At 44.4% G+C, this 23516-nt stretch overlaps 1 protein-coding gene across 3 annotated transcripts in view; it reads right to left on the bottom strand.

The window, feature by feature from the left end:
• Positions 1-22562, bottom strand: part of LCORL (ligand dependent nuclear receptor corepressor like) — a 181214-nt gene extending 158652 nt beyond the window's left edge. For all 3 annotated transcript variants that reach the window (XM_065405225.1, XM_065405224.1, XM_065405226.1), the window contains exon 1: positions 22409-22562. In XM_065405225.1, coding sequence (XP_065261297.1) covers positions 22409-22562 — 154 coding nt within the window. The remainder of the gene's footprint in view (positions 1-22408) is intronic.
• Between the last annotated feature and the right edge of the window lie 954 nt (positions 22563-23516).

Genomic DNA, 23516 nt, shown 5'->3' with positions numbered 1-23516 from the left:
GCAGTTGCTAAAGATAGGAGAATTGTTGCAGCTGATATAAAGAGGGGGTGGAGGTTGGGAGGATGGGGATTCAGAACCTTGACTGCCTTGTCAAAATTGGTGCTCAGAGACTAAAGGTTGCGAGGTCAGAGACTGAGTGGTAGACTGTTGCTTCCTCTGAAATCTCTCTTGTGAGCTGGTGTTCATATAGCCTCTGGGAGCCAGAGAACTAAGCAAGGTGAGATCTCTGTGCTGTCTGAGGCTTACTAAATTTTCCTTTTTGAGTAGGCGTCATGCTGTCTGGGGTGGCTCATGACAGAGTGCCAACCTCAGAGCAGATTACCCTGCTTTTTGACAGAACCCCAAACTGGTGGTATGTTCTACAATTAGATTTAAGCAACCCAGCAACAAATGTCAATTCCCAAAGCACTACAACAATCTTATAATGGAGTCACAGGCAGTCTCCTTAGACCAGTGCTACTCAGATCTCAGTGGTGCAGGAGCCAAATTAGCAATCAACTTTACTCAACAGAACCACAGTAGTGTGAATTCATTGTCTCATTTACTATTTGTTTATATACATATATAATTATCACAGCAAAATGACTAAGTATTTTATCAACTACAATTGGTTAACATAGTAAAAGCAGCCTAATTGGTTAATTAAATCAGTGTTTTAATATCATGTGCTACAAAGAGCCACAGAAGACACATTTAGGAGCCACTTGTGGCTCACAAGCTTTAGTCTGTGTATCACTGCCTTAGACACTCCAGTTTATCTTGCCACCCAGGCAAGCTAGACTATGTGATAAATGGTCATGTACACAAAACAACATCACAACATATTCAGGTTGCTTCCAGTCCCAAAAGACCAGTCACTTATCCCAGATCAATTTGTAACTTAGATCTCACAAAGACAACACTGGTAACCAATCCTGTAATAAACTAACTAAAGGTCTATTAAACTAGGAAAAAGAAGTGAGTTATTTACAGGTTAAAGCAGGCAAACTGAACTCACTTGTGGGTATGTGTTATTGTTACCACATCTGTCACCTTTTGAAATCTGTCTGCATTAGATGTCTTTTCAGGGCTAACCCTGGCCAAGCAGCATGGGGATATCTATGCTTATGTTTAGGAATCCTTGCCCCTCAGAGTCCAGACAATATAAAAGGAGATTCAGTTTCTTCATGCCAGGGATTTTTATCCACTCCTCTCCAGAGTCCAAAACTGATGGGATGAGTTCATGCATAGGTCTCTCCTTCCTTGAGGGAGATAAGAATGCAATCAAAGTCTCAGTCCTCTGATGCTATAAAAAACATGTCAATTGCCTTCAAGGGGCCATTCTGGTATGCAAGGCAAGCACTTTATCTTAAATCAATGCTTCTTCTCCTGTTTGCTGAGTTACACAATTAGAGAGGTTTACAATGCACACACTCAATATAAGTTTATACCATTGGCTATAGAGACAATAAGTGAGATCAATATATGCAGCATCCTACAAGCACTTTATGCAGTCTAAACACTAAACACACACACTCTTATCAACTTAACATCCAATATCTATTTTGACAATGCTAACACACAGGTAAACAAGACCAATTTCCAGCTATGCATTTGTAAGTGTTCAGTGAGGCTTGATGCACCTGGTCTGCCAGCACTGCAGGTGAATAATTCCCCAAAAAGAGTGCCGAGTGGCTTTGGAGTCTTAATGTGTGGAGAGACTTGTCCACGCTCTCCACAAACAGTTTGGAGCTGTTAAAAGGTCGGGCCTCAATAGTTTTTTGGACCTCTCTCTGAAATCCTGAAAGCTGGAGATAGGAGGCTCTCCTCATGACTACTGCCATACATAAGGAAAAGAAGGAAAAAAACAGAACGCCTCTGGATGCTGCTGAGAGTGCTAACAAGAAGCTGGCCTGCTGCAGTGATCACCTGAAAATTATTCTCTGTGCTTTAATGGTAGGTGCTCAATAAAGGAATTAAACTTGGCATAGTTGTATTTCACCATTAAACACCTGATAGCTGGCAATTCTAAACTGTAGAATGGCCAATAAGTATGACTTTTGACCAAACAGATAGAGGCATTTATGATATTTATCATGGGGCATAGATTTAGTGTGATGCTGCCTTTTGTGTTCATTAACTGCCTTGATCAGAGAACTGGAAGAGGGTGAGAAAATAAACATTCCAAGTCCTTAGAGGTGACATAGTATTTCTTATCCATGCTCTTGCAGGTGGTCAGAATCACAGATGGGGTATGCCAGATTACTTTCACTAGATCTGGTAGGGCCTTGCTAACAGGGAAGGCGATCCAGGCAAATGATGCTGTATGGAAGATGTCAAGCAGCTTATAATGTGACTCTTTAACCTTGTGTGGGACCTGTAAGGAGTCTGCTATTCTCTTAGTGAGTTCCTGGAACTGCTGGAAGTCATCAGCCAGAGATGGAGGTGGTATAACAGTTTCAGATGGGATGAGATGTAGACTGGTGGGGAGACCCATTCATCAGCCCTCACTTCCTGTTTATTTAAGGTTTTCTCCTGAGGTTCTGGTTTCCTGGAGAAAGATGATTATGGAAACTGTCTGCCTCTATGGTGGGTGGTACTCAAGGCCCACAAAAATTGCTGACAGTAAGCCACCCAGAAGTCCCAGGATGGCCGTGTGTGTGTGTGTGTGTGTGTGTGTGTGTGTGGAGGAACCCATAGGTGTTCATACCAGCAAGATGGTGGCTGTAAATGTTTGATGGATATTATCAGCTTCCTCAGATGCCTCTGGAAAAGTACTCCTTTGGAGATGAGGTGGGAGATCCTTGAACTGATATTTGAGAAACCAAAGCAAGATCTCAGTCAGAATCCTCCTCTTCCACATCACTTTGAAGCAGTGGAGCACTGAAAGAAACAGAAGGTAAGTTTGTCGGTACTGGATGAATGTCTGGATACTTAGATCCTTGGTACTGAGAATAGGTTGGTACCAAACAATGGAGTCAGGTGTTGTGGTCACAGCAAAGTGCAAAGGAAACTGAAATTCCTGCAGTACCGAGCGCATTGTTGGTACCATGGTGATGGCCTGGGTGGAGTAATCGTGGTTGAGGAGGTCAGTGGTATCGTGGACCTTGTACACTCTGTGGAGACTCGAGAGAGTGTCTGACCAGTCTTTTTCAGTACCCAGTGAGAAGAAGTAGATTTTTTTTACTGCTTAGCTCTTCCGACGGTACTGACGGCCTAACAGAGCACAACATTTTGGAGTCCTTCGGCTTAGTGATTCTTTTGCTTCCAAAGGAACCAGCAACTTTGTGGGTTGGAGACCAATGGGTGCCAAAGCAGCTGGTGTCATTGGCGACTGCGGCTTCTTTGAGGAAGGCTCCCTACCTGGAGGGCTTTAGAGACCTTATGAGAGGAATTTTGACTTTCCTCTTAGGTGCCCTCAGGGAGTGTGGTGCTCATACAGTCGCAGTGGCAGACTTTTACGGAGACTGGCGAAGGGGAGGTGGGGTGGTGTCATGGCCTGGATCAAAAGGTGGGCAAAGAGTTCTCCATCATGAGTAGATGTAGTTTGATCTCCCTGTTCTTTTCTGGCCCTAAGAGTTTTAATGCAAGACAATAGCTGCACTTTTGGGGTATGTGAGATTCCCTGAGGCAACAGGATTGCTCATCACTCATCAGGATTAGTGGCTGGTATGATAGGCAGCGTTTAGAACCAGGGAAATTGGGCATCCCCTCTCAGTAATTTAAAGTTCCCAGAAGGGGAGAAACATTTAAACAACACTAACTAGGATGAATGAGACCTCTAAGGAAAAAATAACTCTTAGATGTGGGGAACTGAAATATTAAAATGCCCTCTATCCTCAGTCTTCCTGTTGTCTCAGAGGAAAAAAAAAAAAAAAAAAAAGACAGGATCTTCACAGGACCGCCTTTCAATCTCATGACATTTCCCTTATTCAAAATGGCTACCATCTCCCATTATTTCCAACAGATCTGAAGGCCAGCAAGATGGCCACCATTTCCCTTCAATATCTCCATATGGAAGTGAGGCTCCCCCAATAAGATGGCCACTTACAACCACTGTTTCAATTGAGACTGAAGCCTGACAGTCCTCAAAAGAGTTGGAATGCCACTTTATAGTTAAGAGCATAGGCGTGTGCACGGGGTGTGCCCAGGCCCACCCTAATGCAGGGGTGGGCAAATGGCCCCCCTCTCCCGGCGCGGCAAGCCGTGGGGTCTGCGCTCCTAGGCCGGAGTGCCTGGCCGAGCGCAGCAAGCCGCCGGCCCCTCCCCCGCCTTCCCCGGAGCCATGCCGCCTCGCGTGCAGCACTCCAGGGGCCGGGGCTGCGCGCTCCCGCGGGGCAGTGTTTGGCTCCGTGGGGAGGCAGACACGCTCCCCCCTCCCCTGGAGCTATGCCGCCACACGCGCAGCACTCTGGGGGCCGGGGCTCTGCGGGGAAGCAGACACGCTCCCCCTCCCCTGGAGCCATGCCGCCGCGCGCGCAGTGCTCTGGGGGCCGGGGCTGTGCACTCCCGCGGGGCAGTGTTTGGCTCCTTGGGGAGGCTAGGAGCCTCATCTCATGATAAGGGTTGGGGCAGTCAGGGGACAGGTAGGAGGGTAGTCAGGGGACAAGGAGCAGGGAGGCAATTAGGGGTAGGGGTCCCAGGAGGGGGTAGTCAGGGGACAAGGAGCAAGGGGGGTTGGGAGTTCGGGGGGGGGGAGTCAGGGGGCCAGAAGTAGGAGGGAGTGGATGGGGGCGGGGCTCCCTGGGTGCACACCTTAATGAAATGGGCTGCGCACGCCTATGGTTAAGAGACTAGACAGGATACTGAGGCAATAGGGGATTGTGAACAGAAGAGAAGATCAAAAGGTGCAGGAGGAGACTGAAGGGTGGAGCAAGGGAAGAAGGAGGCTAACTAAGGTGGGTTACAGAGGAATAAGGAAAGGCCAAGACGGAGAATGTGAGAGGAAAGAAAAACAGGAAGGCAAGCACACTAAATGCAGGGGACAAGTGGAGGAACACAGAGGGAGGATGCATGTGTGATAGCTGCCTATCCTGTCTAGTTAAGGAGAGAAGAATGGGAGATCCCCACATCCTAGGGATAGGAGAGGTAAGCAGAGTTCTCTCTGAGTAGCAAACAGGGAAAGACCTACATTTTTTTAGAATATTTCAGATTGAATTTTGAATCAGAGATCACTTCATACACATTTGGAGGCAGCCCTCTGCACCAAAGGGGGAAAACCAATCTGAAGGCAAGTGAAAATGTGATAAACAACTTTTTTGGGAGGGAAAGTCTGACTCAGTTTTTGAATGTTTGAAATTCACATTACTGAAGCCAGGTGGACATAGCTCAGATGACACTTTTTTTGGGGGGAGGGGGTGAATGGGAGGGAGCAGAATTACCAAGAAGCAGTTTTAATTAGGGTAGCAGCATCAGGAGGTAGCATGTGGATGGATGCATAGGATGAAAGTGAGGAGAGAAAAGAAGGAAGAGTGGAGTAAGTGGGCAAATAAATAAGGGTAGCAGAGGAGTGAGTGAATGAGTAGTTAGGATTAATTTAGCACAAGTGTATGAGGAGAAATGGAAGAAAATAAAGACAGCATATGATTTGGGAGGAGGATGAAGGATGCTCATTACTACTAAACTTACACTCAGCAAAAATGACATTGGAGGGAACGCTGGAGAAGAGATTAAATTTAAATCCAAACCACAAGATAATAGAAGTGTAGATAATTGCATAAGTTTTGAGACTCCATTTTGTTTTGTATTTATTGAAAACCAATAAAAATAGAGGTAGCTACATACCAAATGCATACAAAACTTTCTGCTTTTCTGCCAGGCCACAGATGTCACTTTGGTAAGGAGTCTCTGTATGCCGGGGCGGGCAAACTTTCTGGCCTGAGGGCCGCATCGGGTTTCGTAACTTGTATGGCGGGCCGGTTAGGGGAGGGGGTCGTGGCCCAGCCCCCACCTCCTATCTGCCCCATCCAACCCCCCTGTTCCCTGATGGCCCCTCTAGGACCCCTGTCCCCTGACTGCCCCCAGACCCCCGCCGCCCCATCCAACCCCTCCTCTCATTCCTGATGCCCGCACCCCCCCCTGGGACCCCTGCCCCATCCAATCACTCCTTCTCCCTGTCCCCTGACTGCCCCCCGACACCACATCCAACCCCCCCCCTCCTTCCTGACTGCCCCCCGGGACTCCTGCACCCATTAAATCCCCTGTTTCCCCCCTGACCACCATCCACAACCCCACACCCTGACCACCTCCCCAAACTCCCCTGCCCTCTATCCAACCCCCGCCCCCCACTCCCTGCCCCCTTACCGCGCTGCCTGGCGCACCGGTGGCTGGCGACGTACAGCCGCGCCGCCCGGTTGGAGCCAGGCCACACTGCTGCCGCCGCCACCACACAGCACTGAGATCGGGTCAGGCAGGGCTCTGCGGCTGTGCTGCCCCAGGAGTTCACAGCCCTGCCGCCCAGAGCATTGCACCGGCGGCGGAGCGAGCGAGCTGAGGCTGCAGAGGAGGGGGGACAACGGGGGAAGGGTCGGGGGCTAGCCTCCCACGCCAGGAGTTCGGGGGCCGGGCAGGACGGTCTAGTGGACCGGATGTGGCCCGTAGTTTGCCCACCCCTGCTGTACGCACTTCATCTTATGCCTAAAATACCAGGTACATTCAGATGCACATTTCCTATGTCCGGATATTTCACTGCAGTGATTCTCAGTCTTTTCCATTCCAGAACCACCTCATGACCCCCTCCAATTTAACTAGGACACTAGTTGGGAACCTCCACTCCCATTTAGCAATGTGAGGTGGACAGGTTGACTGTATTCCCATCCTGTCTATTCCCACCCTGTTATCATTCCCCCACCTCTGATCCTATCTTCCCTCCATCTCAGCCCCTCCCAGCACCTCTCCACTGCATTTTAGTCAGACTGGTTCCAGCATCTTTTTATCCATGCTACCTGGACAATAATGGAGGGACACAGGACAAGAAAGACAAAATCCTTGCTTTCACCTTCAATGCCCAGCTGCTCACAGCAACTGGGAAGAGCAATTGCAGAGAAAGTCCTGCTCAGTCCCTGCTGCCCCAGGATGGTGCATGCATAGCTCAGTTGTCATGTAGGAGCCCTTTGGGGATGAAGCATGATCAATGCACATGGAATCAGAATTTAGATGTAAAACTTCTGCTGAGCTTGTGTGAACTGTAATTTCAGAGGCTTACAATCTGGCCAAATTTAGGTGAATTTTCATGAGACTGGCACGAGGGCAACTCGCCTGCCAAATGTCAAGCCCCTGCTCCAAAACATGGAGGCACTAGAACTTAACAGAAGTGGCAAGAACAAACAAACCAGACAAAAACCTCCACACACCATCAAGGGCAAAACAAAACTCCTTAATCTCTCTTATTTTAGCTGAAACTTCCAGAAAATTGAGACTGAGACAGACACCCAGCATAAAAATTTCAATCTCAATGGCTATTTGGCAAAGTTGTAAGCAACTACAAGCAGAGTCTTATAATGGAAAGTGTCAACCTTAACTTCAATGAAACCTAAAGTATGGTCCTAAAAGTCATTCACACTATTTTAAGAACTACTTAACCGCATGTTAGAAATCCACCCTTAAAAATTCATACTAAATTACCCACATTTGCTCTTCTGGGAAATAATCCCAAGAGGTAACAAAGACCTGCAATTCCAAGTAAAACGTTTGACAACTGTGGGTGCCTGTTCCCCATCAAAACTGTGCCCCTAACAATTTCATATAATTGGATGTAATGTATTGATAAGTAAAAGTGACCGTTAACAATGTACCATGGAGACTCCAAAAAGGGATGCCTCCCAGGCTAAAAGGAGCCATACTTCCCTTGACTAAGTTAGTACTGCTAGAATTAGACCTATTTTAAAAAAAGAAAAAAAGAAAAAAAAAGGGGGGGGGAGGGTGAGAATATAGTGCATGAAACCTCAATTTTATAGCTTTATGAGCATGGAGCTATAAAACTATCAAGCTCTCTCAACTCAATGGAATGCAATTAGGAAATGAATGAATGTTTCACTGCCCTCTACTGACCACTAGCTCAGCAGATTCCTTACATACTTATTTGTACACTAGCATTCATCTCATTGCTACTATGGTGGTTAGAACTGTTATTTTCTACAGTTTTGATCAGTCCTCTGAGGGAACACGGGCAGGAGAAGGAAAAGACCAGTTCTTTTAAAAAGTTACATTTTGGATAGTAATTATCCTTAGCACCTTTACAACAATTCTGTGATACTTCCAACATAATAGTATGCTGCAAATGTAGTAACTTACAATATCCTTCATTATGAACTTGGTTCATTAGATGAAAATAATGTAAGTAATCTAAATCTCTTGTTTAATTCCACTGCCTTCCAGTGTGCTTACGGACCTTAATGGCCTTGCACTAAAAATTTGACAGAAAATCATAGAGGACAATTGTTAGACTCCACAAATGCAATGGTTTCTCTATTGCAGCGGTTCTCAAACTCTGGGTCAGGACCCCAAAGTGGGTCTGTAGCGAGGTGGTGGGATACCCCACAGCCCCGCTGAGGGCCGAACCTCCCCTGACACCAACGTGGGCGGAGCCACCCAGTCCAGCGCCCGCCCCTCAGAGGTCACGGCGCCGACCCGGAAGTATAAAAGCCCGTCTGCAGAGCTCAGTGGAGAACAAGCCGGTGGAGAGAGCAGACGTCTGTGAACGAGCTCCCGCTTGGGAGACAGCAGCCGACCGCGACCGGCCTGCTGACTCACCAGGCCAGCCGAGCCTACCCCTCGCCCGTTACCCTGAGGAGGACTGGCGAAGCCTGCCCCTTTCCAGCTACCCCGAAGAGGAGCCGAGCCTGCCCTTCGCTACCTACCCAGAAGAACCGATGCTGGTGGAGAGCACCGAGGACACTAGTACGGCCCAGGTACCCTACGAGGGGGAGTGTGGAAGTAGCCCGGGGACAGCCGACCCTAGTCTGGCTGCAGCACTGCCAGAGCCTATGTCAGTGTGTTGTGGCCAGGATCCCCACTGACAGCAGCGAGTTTCCGCCGCTGCTAGGGCCCCGGGCTGGGACGCAGTGGAGTGGGAGGGCCTGTGTCCCCCCGTCACCCACTCCTTGGGTGGCAGACTCCCCCTTTTCCCTGGCCTAGAGAGGCTGGGACCTCTTGCTCATTGACTCAGCCCCTGCTTAAGGGCCTGAGTTCCTGACTATTTGATTGCTGCCCTGCCCTGACCTAGAGCCTGGGCTGCTACAACCACTGACTCAGCCCCTGCTTGAGGGCCTGAGCTCCAGACTGCGTGGTTGCTGCCCCGCCCTGATTGAGGGCCCGGGGCTTTTTCTGACCTATTGGCTCAGCCCCTGCTTAAGGGCCTGAGCCCCTAACCATGTGTTTGCTATCCCACACTACCGCTGGACCAGGACTGACGGCGGACCAGAGCGAGGCGGTGGGATACCCCACAGCCCCGCTGAGGGCCGAACCTCGGCCGAGACTTCTACAGGGTCATGACCTTATTTTAATGGGGTCGCCAGGGCTGATGTTAGACTGGCTGGGGTCCAGGGCCAAAGCTGAAGCCTGAGCCCCACCCTGAGCTCAGGCTTTGGCTTCAGCCCTGGGTGATGGGGCTCAGGTTACATGCCCCCCTGTCCAGGGGGTAGGGAATCAGGTTCTCCCCACCACCCCACACACACACCCCTGGAGCAGTGGGGCTTGGCAGGCTGAGGCTTCAGCCCCCCCCCCCCTTGGGGTTGTGTAATAATTTGTTGTCAGAAGGGGGGGCGCGGTGCAATGAAGTTTGAGAACTCCTGCTTTAATGGGAATGTTACTTTTGAGGATTTTAAGTGACATGGAAGCTATCCTCATCAGCTTATGATCTTTTAAAGACTGCACATCTTATTATTTTACAATAAAAAAAACTTCATTTACCAAAGCTCTACCCCTCCCCCAAGAAGTACCTGCTTCCTCCTGATGTAAAGCCTGACCTTTCTATTTTTTAGATCTCCACAGTTTGTGTTATGGGAAAGGTTGCTGCCACACTGCAGTCAAGGTTCAGCCAAGCTTTCTGTTTAAAATCTACATACATAATTGGATTACCTTAAATGTTTGTGCATCATCGGGGCCCAGGGGATGGCTAATGATGCATGCAGATTTGGGGTCATTTGCTCAAAGGGATTTTAATATTCAAATTGTTCTAAAAATCCATGTGCATGAACAGACTATCTTGGGGGGGTGGGGGGGAGAAAATCGATAGAGCAACAGTAGCTGGGAAAGAGTCTGTGGTGCAAGTTTAGGAGATGCAGCTGAAACAACTTGCTTTTAAATTGTTCAGATGCTTGTTTTTGGGGGGGGCAGAGCTAGTGGAAAAAATTAAGACTCTGACCCTCATAAAATGCATATTATTGGACTGCCCCTGAGCTCAGCTATTCAATGGCACCAGAAACCAGTTTAGAGATTTTTCCAAAATCTCTATCACCTCTGCTAATAGTATGAGTGATGTGTGCCTCTTGGGGAAGTTCAGTAATGCACAGACAAATGCCTGAAAAAAACAGGGTGGATACAAATCAAGGATTTAAAAATATATATGTAGCTATATAGGACTTTTTAAATTTTAAATCGGATTTTTTTGATAAAATGTTTTTTTCCTCGAAAAGCTATATAAAGATACATTATAGCTCAAAGAGATCTCATCATGGAATAGGGATAATTCTATAGTATGAGACAATATATTCATGTAATGTTGAAGAAAAGTTTTGTAAATGAGTTCCATTTGTTCATGGATTAGGGACCCAATTTTACGGGGTTCCAGGGGCTTCTGTATAGATTTAGGCTAATCTTTCTATCTACCCAATGGGACTCGGTGCTCAGTCTAGAAGATTCCATCAGAGAGGTTTAGTTGTGCAGTTCTCAAACTGTGGATTTGTGTATCCAGAGATAAAATGCTTGTTAACAAAAAGTTTTTAAATAAATAAATATATAGAGGTGAGAAATAATAGACCTCAAACCTATTGTCCCTCTGCAAATTTGTGTACACAGTCAATCCCTTACCTCGCTCTAAAAGTGCCGTTTCAGAAAGTTCAATGAATAGAAGATTGTTGGGGGTGGAATAGATCTGGACAAGGAGAAGAAGTCTGGAGATAAATGTGAGAAAGGAGGAACAGGCAGCAGAAACAAAAGTGAAACTGTTTGAGCAGCATATTCCAGAAGTCTTGAAGTCTAAGTGTAGCCTTCATTGATTTGGTATCTACAATACCATTCTCTCATTAGAAGGGAAAACCTGTAATGGCAGCAGGCCGTAAAAGACCCAGTCTGGGAATATTTTAATGAAGTTCCTCTACCTGTGGGTAAGACAGGCATGCGTGCAAAATGCAAACAGCACAAAAAAGAAATGCAAGGCCTGGTTGCCCGAATGAAACAACATCATGAGAAGTTTTACTTCTCAGGAGGAAGCTGCGTTGAAGATGATGAAAGGAACATGTCTGAACATGCAGGATCTTCAGGTTGGTAAACTTTTTTATTTCATACTTTTTTCTTAAGGACTGCCTGTCTTCGTTCTGGACTATTCTTGAATTCTCATGTTTGAGCAAAAAATAATTGTTACTCTATGGTACTACCATTTTAGATGCAGTTGTGATAAAAAAATAGCTAAAATAGGCAGATCTTCCTTTTACAATTTCACCTTTAAAGTAGTACTGAGTGTCAGTGAATGCAATGAGTAATACTAAATGAGCAGTATGGTAATAATAATTAAATAACTGCATTGACTTATTTTGTTTAGGAGAATCCATCCTCAATGTACAGGATTCTGAAGACTATCCACCTTCAAGATCACCATCATTTTCTATAGTTTCAGAGTTATCTGCCAATGATAGTGTTTCAGTCACAACATGTATGTCACATTAGCCACAGTATATCACTTGTAGCAAAAAGAAAAAAAATCATCCAGAAACAGCCATAGCTAAGTTTGTGAGAAGAACCAGCAGATTACAAAAAGAGGTAATGATGAAAAGATTGCCCGGTTTGTTTATGCAACCAACTATTTTTTCCGTATGATTGAGAACCCACACTTCATTAACAGGGTTCAGTCATTAAGACCAAGATACAGTCCACCCAACAGAGCAGATGTCGCAGGCAAATTGCTGGATAAAGTGTATGAAAGAAATTGAGCAGCATGCAAAAGGTCTAGAGGGTGAAATTGTTAACCTGAGTCTTGATGGGTGGAGCAATGTCCACAATGATCCTGTTTTATGTGCTTGTGTGACAACAGAAGAAGGGAATGTCTTCTTTACAGAAACAATTGATACATCAGGACACATTTGCACACACAGCAGAATACTTACAAGAAGTAGCAGTAAAAGCTATAACTAACTGTGGGGAAAAAATTCAAATGTCTAGTACGCAGCTTGGTCACAGACAATGCTGCAAATGTATCCAAGATGAGAAGAAATTTAGAAGAGAGTCCCAAGCTAACAACATACAGTTGCAGTGCTCATTTGATGCATCTCCTAGCCAAAGACTTCAGTGTTCCAGAACTAAAGGCTAATGTTGTTGTAATTGCAAAATACTTCTGTAACACCCACTTTGCAGCAGCTGCTCTGAAGAAAGTGGGAGGAACCAAGCTAACTCTCCCACAAGACATGCGATGGAACTCAGTAGTGAACTGTTTTGAGCACTATATCAAGAACTGGCCTAATCTGATGACAGTTTGTGAACAAAATCGTGAAAAAATAGATGGCACTGTCACAGCCAAAGTTCTCAACATTAGGCTTAAGAGAAATGTTAAACACATGCGGAGTACCCTGAAGCCTATTTCGGTAGCCTTGAACAAAACGCAGGGAAATAGCGGTTTTATTCCTGACGCTGTTGAAATTTGGAAGGAACTGAGTGAGATCTTAAAAAGAGAAATATTCAATGACAGAGTTAAATTACAAGCATTAAGAAAACGAATGGGAAAAGCACTATCTCCAGCTCATTTTCTTGCAAATATTCTCAATACTCGGTATCAGGGTCAAACCTTAACTCTGAAGAAGAGGAGTTGGCTATGACATGGACATCCAGCAATCATCCCTCCATAATGCCAAGTATAATAAACTTCATAGCTAAGGGTGAACCATTCAAGAAATATGTTTACTGATGATGTTTTAAAGGAAGTCACACTAGTGAACTGGTGGAAGTCACCTAAGCACTTGAATTCAGAGACTGTTGAAGTGATCATCTCACTTTTAACTGCAGTAGCTTATTCTGCCGGCGTAGAAAGAATATTTTCTTCCTGTGGACTAATTCATTCCATGTTGAGAAATCGTTTGGGACCTGAAAACACAGGAAAGCTTGTTTTGTTTTTCTTTTCCAGGTTACGAGCAAACAGAAAAGTGAAGGTGAAGACGACTGAGTTAGCTGCAGAAGCCAATATTTTAAGTTTCTCATGTTGACCTGGATGATAGTCAATTTTTTGTTTTGTTTTTAAAAACAAAAACAAAAAACCATTTCATTTAACTATTTTAGTTAAAAACAATTAACAAAAACAAACCTGATTTTAAGAACTTGAATGTTTAACCAAATTCAAAAATCCATACGCTTGTTTTGTTAAAATATTATGTTTGCTGTTGAAGGGGAAAAAAAATCCAAAATACATAACACTGTTGTTTTAGTTAAATAAAACAATTTAAATATCTGTCTGGTGATGTTCTCCTAATACAGCATGGCAAGAAAGTCCTCCAAATATTAATGATTAACCTTTTGAACTGGATATAGTTCTCCTCCAAATGACTTCATAAATATATGCTTCAATTACCTTTGGTAAATGAAATAACCCCATGATCATTCATTTTCTGATATAGCTGTAAAACTAATCTGAAAAGTTTAAAAAAAAAAATCACTTTAAAAATCTATAGTGTGTACCGTCTAAAAATGAAACCTACATCTCTGAGTTGTAAAGAAATATATTAAGGTTTAACAACCAACAAGAATGCAATTTTCAGAGTAGCAGCCGTGTTAGTCTGTATCTGCAAAAAGAACAGGAGTACTTGTGGCACCTTAGAGACTAACAAATTTATTAGAGCATAAGCTTTCGTGGGCTACAACCCACTTCTTCAGATGCAATTGTATGTAGAAATCCATGATTAAATTGAGTCTTCCTGACTAGTGGTTTAAATAATGATTTAAATCAAATCCACCCTGCCATAAAGGTCAAATTTAGGTGTGGATTAGTAAAGACAGGATAACTACTTCACACAAACACCCAAGACTTGCCAGATGTTAACATCTGTTCATCCGTCTGGGACATCACCTTTTGTTACCTGACTGGTGCATTGTGTGCCAATAAGTGGCTAGAATTCCCCACAGCAATAGTGCAGCAGAGAGGGCATGGCAGTGTACAAACGCCAATGCAAATGAGGCATTCTTGTTGTCTCAGAGTCTGCGAAAGGGTATTTGACTATGATGAAGTGACTACATTCTCCTTTCTTCTTGACATACCTAGTGAAATGTCAGCCTCTGAAGGTGACAGTGACAGTTTTTCTAGAGGCCTTGAAACTCTAATCATTCTTAGAACTCTTTCACATATTCCTAGATTTCAGAGGCAAGGGGGCCATTGTGATCGTCTATTCAGACCTCCCATGTTACACAGCCCAGAAAATAGGGATTTCTGATTCCTCTAGCTGCAGCTGCATCTCTCCTCAGAAACCAGTGCAAGCTCTGGCCACTTGCTGCAATCGATCCCTGAATCAATACAGTTCCACCTAACAGAGAGGGTCAGTTAGAGTGTATGAAGAGGAATGATAGTTCAGAATTGTATTGAACATAACAGTACAACAGAGAAAATAGCAGATTTTGTTAGGAATAGGACAGGTTTGGTTTAGACCAAGCACATATTGCCAATTCCAGAGAGGTAGAGTTAAGATTTTGTGGGGGTGTGTTAGGAGACATTACCTTAACTCCTTACTTGCTGGTTTTCAGAGGATTCCATTTAGTTGCCCTTCAATGTCTGGAAAAGCGTAAGATAGCACCAGGCAACCTTAACGCCGCATTAAAGTTTATTTGGTAGTGAATTAAGCTACACCACAAAAATATGAATAGTTATAGTGGCCTAACAAGATAGCAGCAAGGAAGTTAAAAATATGTTAGCCCAGATTTTTACCACTAGTTTCCCGAAATATACAAGGATGAACTGTTCAAATGTTACAAAACCACAGGCTTCTAGGCACAAAGAGTACTTACAAGATGATATCTAACCTTATCTACACTACGTAATTTAACTACTACAATTTACACCAGTGAGAGTTTACTGGCAGTGTACATCCACACAAGTCATACTGTTTTGAGTGCAAAGGGTCCACACACAGCACTCCCTGCAGTTATGGCATGGTCTATTAATTGTTCCTTGGAGCAGGTGCATAATGTCTATTTACACTTGTTCACACCATTGCTCTGTTTGATTGCCTGCTTCAAACAGTTCTGTCCTGCATAAGGATCATAACCAACTTTCTTCGTGAACAGCAGGAGATAAGTCTCCTATACCCCCACACTGGCAGTTTCCATGCAGGAAGGCCACTAAGCTCCCAGTGTAGCCACAGCCAATTAGACACTGGATATGAGAGGAGATTCAATGTATTTTCATGAGCACAGCCACGTGTGAGGTGGTAGCATTCAAAATGGCAAGGAACCTGATTTTATTCTCTTCCATTTATTCAATAGTAAAAGAAAACTAGAAATTTAAAATTATATTGTTTTCTAATTGAAGCAAGGGTTTCTTTCTAGAAGCAGTCAAGAATAGTGCAAAGGTAGGACATCCTTCCAACCACAGCAGTGTGGGCACCAGGTAACGTACCACTTCTTGAGAGAGAGATGGGAGGGGGACAAGTAGACCCTAGAGCACCACGGAGAGGCAGAAGAATTATTTGAGGATATGCGGGGGTATAGCGATACCCCTGCCTGTGCATATTTCAATTAATGATCCTTTCTGTTCTTCCTCTTTCAAATCTCAGGAGTGGCAGATCATGCTGAGGTAGGGTGACCAGACAGCAAGTGTGAAAAATCGGGACGGGGAAGGGGGGTAATAGGCACCTATATAAGACAAAGCCCCAAATATCGGGACTGTCCCTATAAAATCGGGACATCTGGTCACCCTATGCTGAGGCAACACTGGCCTGCTGTAGCAATCCCCAACAAAGTATGAGTAATGCTTGTCTAACCAGCCATTTATTTTTCTTGTGTTTCTCAAATGAATTTGGGGAGACAAGAAAGTGAATATATTTTAAAATGCAGGAGTTTTATTTCATTTTATTATCTTTGTATCCTCCTTTGCTGCTCTGAAGGCTGGAGTGGAAAGGGAAGAAAATTGTTCAGAGCAGCCACATACCAACAGCCTGTATGCAAGAAAGCACTCAATGTAGTGAGTGGTTTGACAGATAGCTTTGGTAGCTCAGTGCTGTCACTAATGGGTGAGCAAGAGCATTAGGGAATTACACTGGGAGGACTAATTACACTGCTGCAGCTGCAAGGTTTGCATCTCCAGTCCATACTGGCACTGCACAAGAGCTGAGTGACTAGGGGCAGGATGCAATGGTAGTCTACACATGCTCTGAGTAAATCACAATAATGGTTTAAATAACTCTGCACTGTTGAAAGGAACTGTGTATGAAAAAAAATTTACAGGAGTGCTAAGGAATTATAAAGGTGGTGATACCACAAAAATGCTGTACTTCAGAAAAAAGTCTTTTGATTGAGATAAAGAACAACCATGACAAACGCACTGAAGAGAGACACATTGTCAAGGACAACATGGAAGCAAGAGACAAAGCTCTTCCAACAGCCAGCCCACAGTCATGGAATAATCTTCCACAAAACCATCATGGATCCTCATTAAGACAAAATTCAAAACCCATCTTTTCACCAAAACTTTTCAATAATATAAAAAAAGAAAGAACCCAAATCCTTGAATCTGATGTTTAAACATACTACACATAAATGCTTTCAAACCAATCACAACATTGTGCAAGACAATTATCAGAAAATAAAATTGACAAGTGAATATTCTGTATTTATCATTTAAATTGAGGTAAGTGGGAAAGTTAATAAATTGGGATCTTAAAGTTTAGATTTTAGAAAGTTAAGGTTTTATTAACAAAGGTAATATTTTTAGAGAAACATACAGATGCTGTTTAAACAGATCATCTCCCTTTCAAATTTTAGAAGTCTAGTTACATTTTCGCCATTTATGCTTTATTTTCTTGATTTCCAAACTGAAAATGTTGAGTACATACTAACCAAGGTTGCCAAACTGAGGACCACGAACCAGTGATGGTCCACAGAAGGCTGGCTAGTCAAATGGTGCTGACTACTCCCTTTATTCCAACAGAGGGAAAATAGAACTCATGGGAGAGGAGGATGGTGTGAAGAATAAAAAGACAGTATGCTGCCTCTTCCACACACACACACACACACACACACACAAAAGGATGAGGATAAAAAGATTGTTCCTCTGAGGACAGTTAAACACACGAGCATGTTTTCCTAATATTACTTTTCCAAATAAGTAATTTCTATCATTGTCTCAGGGATGTTGTGGGATAACAACTGGGAGGAGAGGTGGTCTAGCTAGCTCATCGCAAATGAGGGGAGAAGTAGGCCATACTTCGAAAATGTTGGAGACCCTCTGATTTAAGAAGTTTCATTCTGATTCTAACGCTAACAGATTAGGTGGATTCACTAAGCTACAGTGATGGTTCAAATATAAAAATACTTTGCCACTGTAATAAGGAAATATGCAGATACTTCTGTTTATATGAGGTTTTATTTAACCTATATTAAATTACATACAAGAACTACATATTAAAAAAAGTTAAGACTCTGAAGTCAAGCACTCAAAAGTGAGGAAGTCTCAAAATTAAAACTATTCATGTAACATTCTTTTAACATTTTTTGTATGTAATTTCCTAGGTTTTTTGTTGTTGTTTTTTAAAAAGCAAACTGAAGAAACAGAAATTCCATCATGTGGAACCATACTGACCTCCGCATGGGTCATCAGCAAGGTTGGGGCCTTTAGCTCCACAGTGCAGACCTCTACCACTAGTAACTCCATTAGCTCAAGTAAAAGTAAAATGTTGTTATCCTCCAAGTGGACATGCCCCTAGGGAGGGCTGACATATGTACTTCATTGGTTTTAGCATCTATACCTGCTAAACAGCAAAGGAATGTTGAGATTCTAGAAATCTGGCTAAAATTCAAGGTTCTGAAGGAGAGTGCACTCTAATGAGACTGGCACAAGGGCAACTCACCTGCCAAATGTCAAGCCCCTGCTCCAAAACATGGAAGCACTAGAACTTAACAGAAGTGGCAAGAACAAACCAACCAACCAAAAAAGGACACAAACCCCACACACCATCAAGGGCAAAACAAAACTCCTTAATCTCTCTTATTTTAGCTGAAACTTCCAGAAAATTGAGACTGAGACAGACACCCAGCATAAAAATTTCAATCTCAATGGCTATTTGGCAAAGTTGTAAGCAACTAAAAGCAGAGTCTTATAATGGAAAGTGTCAACCTTAACTTCAATGAAACCTAAAGTATGGTCCTAAAAGTCATTCACACTGCTATTTTAAGAACTACTTAACCGCATGTTAGAAATCCACCCTTAAAAATTCATACTAAATTACCCACATTTGCTCTTCTGGGAAATAATCCCAAGAGGTAACAAAGACCTGCAATTCCAAGTAAAATGTTTGACAACTGTGGGTGCCTGTTCCCCATCAAAACTGTGCCCCTAACAATTTCATATAATTGGATGTAATGTATTGATAAGTAAAAGTGACCGTTAACACTGTACCATGGAGACTCCAAAAAGGGATGCCTCCCAGGCTAAAAGGAGCCATACTTCCCTTGACTAAGTTAGTACTGCTAGCATTAGACCGATTTAAAAAAAAAAGGGGGGGGGGGGCGGGGGGGGGGAGAGAATATAGTGTGTGAAACCTCAGGTTTTATAGCTCCATGCTCATAAAGGTATAAAATTATCAAGCCCCCTCAACTTAATGGAATGCAATTGGGAAATCAATGAATGTTACAAAGTTTTTATTCAAAAAGATAACAGACCTTTTCTGCAAGCATTCTGACATATGCCTATGCAGAATCTCTTTCGCAGTTGAAGACATTTCTTCTGAATGTACATCCTTCAAGAACTGCTACCAAACCAATTTAGATTTTCAATCACTCCAGTTTTTTAAGGTGAGAAATGTTAGTCAAGACTCTAAATGTTATGGTATTTTCATTTAGAATTGCATCACTTCTTCAGTTTCTCAGACTCTTAAATATCTATACCAAAAAACTCAAACATATAAAATTATGTTCAACTGTTCACTAATGAAAGAAACAAGGAGTTTGATTCTGTCCCCTAACTTCGCACTGAACAGTGCCTTATTCTGCAAGCAGTCATTTGTTGAAATTAATGACAGTACTCAATATAACCTAGGATGGCAGCACTGAGTCTTTGGTCTGTTAGATAAAATCCCTTTAGTATAGGATTATCCATCTTAGAAAGATAATGTAACACTGAAATAACTTGTGCAAAGCACTTTGAGATCCTCAAATGAAAAACCCTACAAAGAGATGCTAGTGACCAAGTTTATCAATAAATTGTGAGATATCAGAAACAAAGTGGTTCCATCTCAGAGTTAGAAATGAACTGTTAGATTTGTTTAAGAACCCAGATTTCCCTCCTCCTCCACATGACCAACCAATAACTTGACATATATGAATGAGTTAACCTAGCTGTTTTGTTCTACCTTTCATATTTTGTTACCATTTCCCGTTCTTGCCAGCATTTAAGCCTTTCAATCTCCGAAGAAATCTTCATTGCCTGAAGAAAACTCCAACTATCAAATTGATGGTTTCACCTACTAGGCAAGATAATTTATTGAACCAAAGTCCATGAGGTTTCAAAAAGTAGCAAAAGCCTGAAAGTACACTATTTCCATTCTCCTGCCCATCCACTTTCCTGCCATTTTGTTAACGCTTTCTCTTAGCTAAGAACTGCTCAAAAAGCCCGTATAAGAGTACGGAACTGAGATAGGGATTGTGACTAAACATTAACCCTATAGCAATGTACTTCCTCCTTAGCAGTTATAAAGGGATACGTACAATTACTATTAGTTCAATATCAGTGTGTTCCGTGTGTTCCGCACCGTAGAGAACAAAGAATCTCTACCCTAAATCTATAAACTGAGACAAACGTAGAAGCAAACACAGAGCACTAAGTGACGACATGGTGGAGTCTGTTTAGGAATTCAGTAGTTATGTTTTAGCTTTACATTTAGTGAACCACAGCACACTGACAGCATTAAAACAAAGGGCCTGGCAAAAGTGCCTTTTAAATACAATAGGATTGGGATTTGCTGCACCCGCATAAGGAGGACAAGCCAGGCATGAATGCCATGCTGAAAAAAACCAAAATTACGATAACAGTAGGGAAAAATTACAAAAGGAGTGATAAAAGTAAGGTATTGGCAAAGTAAAGGAGTTTTGGTTGTTCTGTATCTGTGTAATCAAATTGAACTGAAATTTAAAAAAAAAAAAAATACTGTTGCTAGAAATTTTTTTTTTTGTTATTAAAGTGAACCAACAAGCTCTAAAATCACACAAACAACTTTGCATGAAGTTGGGTGAACATTAGAGCAAACTTGACAAACAGATTAAAAAAGAAAGAAAAACATAAGTTTCTATCTTCATTTTGCTAGGACAGGAGTGTGCTATCATGTGAGGTTTTCCTATCACCAGCCTTCACCTTCTATTGTATCCTGTCATGAAGATATAATTTTGCATTTAGGCCATCTGATATAATTAAAGATGATATGTATTAAGTCTGAGCAGATGGGTGACACATACCCAAGTTTCCTCCCATTACCGTATTTAAGTAGCCCACTGAACTACAACTCACACTATAATCCTAATGACACTGGGTTTTATTTTCCTACCACAAAAAAAATACCAATAAAAGTTTGTTTTTTTTAAACACTTGGTGTTTTCTATAACCAAAGCTATAACTTTGTGGGGGGAAGCAAACAGCCCCACACACACCCTTCAAAAGAAAATCTTTCACTTGAAAGAATATTTTTCACTTAACACCTACAGATCAGGATGATTTGCAATTTACTTTTAAAGCAACCTAAGTCAGGGGGCTACAAGGTTATAGAGACAATTCTTTGCAATGCAGAAGACAGTCTTCATATAAAGTATATATCAGATATTTAATTCATACTTCAATCTTGGTCTCAGACACACAAAAATGCTCAGTGAATTCAAGCCTATCATCTCAGTTATCGAGGTGTGTTTTCATGGCTCACCCTTTGGGGAGATCAATGCAAAGAGAGTAAAGAATCTGCTATGCCATTTAAAGACTGTTTGTTTTACCTGTCTCCCTGACAAGCAAGATCTCAGTGTGGACAATAAAAATGAACACCTCCCCCCATCCCTAAATATTCACCAACAAGCAGGCGACCACCAAATATAAATATATATATATATATATAAATATATATATATATATATATATATATATATATATATATATATATATATATATATATATATATATATATATTCAGAGATCGATCAATAGGATAGCTCATATAATAAATAAGGAAGGGGACAGAAGGGCGGACAGAGTCACTCTCTATTATCTCATACATTCACCAAGCGGCTGAACAAATCCCCTTCCCGCACCTAGGAGCGGTCTCCAGTCACAGGTATCCATCCAGCAGCAGCCCAGCGTGGCTGGGCATCGACAGGCTCCCCCGCAGGCCGAGATAGGGTGTTAAAGCGGGGGCGGCTCTCTGGTGCTCTCCCCCCGTGTGGGGATGTCAGCGCGAAGAAGTTTGAAAGGCACCCAGACTTGCCTCCCCCTGGGCCCTCGGGGAGTCACATGACACAGGGGAACTGCACGAGAGCCTCAGGACAGGCTGGGGGGGAGGGAGGGAGTGAGGGGAGAACTGCCGTCGCCATGACAACTTCCAAGGGGGGAGGGAAAACTTCAAATCCCAACCGTCAGTGCAGGAGCTGCTCCTTCTTAAAGGCGCAAACACACCCGGATCCCATTCTCCACCCCCCCCCCCCCCCGCGGTGGAGAGGAGGGGGCAGCCGGCGCTCCTCGCACAAGCGAGAAGACGCGCCTAGACAAAAGGACCCGAACCGAGAAAGGGCCAGCCTGTCTTTCCCATCCCGCCGAGCTCGGCCCCAACGGGACCCGCTACCGCTCTCCTCCCGCGCCGCGCGGAGAAACCCGGGGCTGCAAACCTTTCCCCATCTCCTGGGCAGAGACCCTGGGGCGCCGCTTCCGCCCGCCGGGAAAGACTCCTGAGCCGCTCCTCCACCAGCGTTACCCTCCCCGCGGCAGAGACCCGAGCTCGGTCCCCGCCTCCCCCGACCCCGCTCTCCCGCGGCAGAGGAGTCTCCCCTCTCTTACCCACACAGTGCATGAGGCGGTGCCGCCAGGAGTCGAGTTCTCGGCGGACTCCCCTGCGCTCCGCCGTGCAGCGAGGGCTCCGGCACTGAGGGGAGGAGGCAGCGGCAGGAGGAGCGGGAGCCGCGGCGGCCATTCTGTCTGTTTCCTTTTCCATCTGCCTCTGACCTCACGCCCGCTCATTTACATACGAGCGCGCGCGCCACCAGAAGAGCGCGTGCCCGCGCCTCCCCCTCAGCGGCATCCGGGAGGGGGAGCGCGCACCGCCTGGCGGGTATGGGATGGTGATTGACACGTGTCCCCTCCTCTGTCCAGACGAAGTGGGGAGGCGGATCGAAGCCTCCTCACACCAAGTAGCAGTCAAGGCTCCTCCCACCCTTCTCGGTGGGGCCGGGCGGGGCCGAAGAAGCGTCTGGACCAGTTGTGGATGTGTCCAAACTTTGTCCAAATTGTTGGGCTGCTTTGGCAACTGGATGTAAAATGGGCCCCCTGGCTGCCCATGGACTACGAATCCCAGAAGGCACCACGCCACCTGCCCGAGCCCAACGCAGAGAGCCAGCAGCATTGCCCCTCGGGAGCGGTAGTCCGTATCTCAGCCCTTCCCCCTCTCCACCTGTAGAGGGTTGGGTCGGACTCGCGTGGGGTTGCTACCCGGCCCTGGAGCCACCATGTGAGGTTGGCTGCTACCAAGGTAACAGTGAGGGTTAATAATGGGGTCTGATACCATGATAATGGGCATCTGACAAGTGCCTCACACAGCTGCACCCAGCCCTATCCCCCAGCACCAAGAGAGTGTGAGCTGGCATCCTTCCCTGCCCTATCCCCATTGCTGGGAGAAAGTAAGGCCAGATTACGGTAATCCCAGACTCTGGATACAGGACCTTCCCACAGCTCTGCCTTGGCTTGTTTGGGAAGATGGTGTAAGGGAGAGGGCTCCCAGAGAGAGTGTGTCATGGAGTAATCTCCCCCCACAACCCAGAAAAATTAGGGGGCTTCGTTTCCACCTCCATCCTGGGAGAAGCAGGAGAAGCAATTGGAGGACTCTACTACTTACTGTAGCCACTGAGCTATATCTGGTTGGATGGGTGGACCAAACCCACTGCACTCCTGC

This window comes from Emys orbicularis, chromosome 5 (genome assembly GCF_028017835.1).
Source record: "Emys orbicularis isolate rEmyOrb1 chromosome 5, rEmyOrb1.hap1, whole genome shotgun sequence".
Taxonomy (NCBI): Eukaryota; Metazoa; Chordata; order Testudines; family Emydidae; genus Emys; species Emys orbicularis.
Note: the sequence above shows the minus strand (reverse complement) of the source record. Positions and strands in the feature narration are given on the sequence as shown.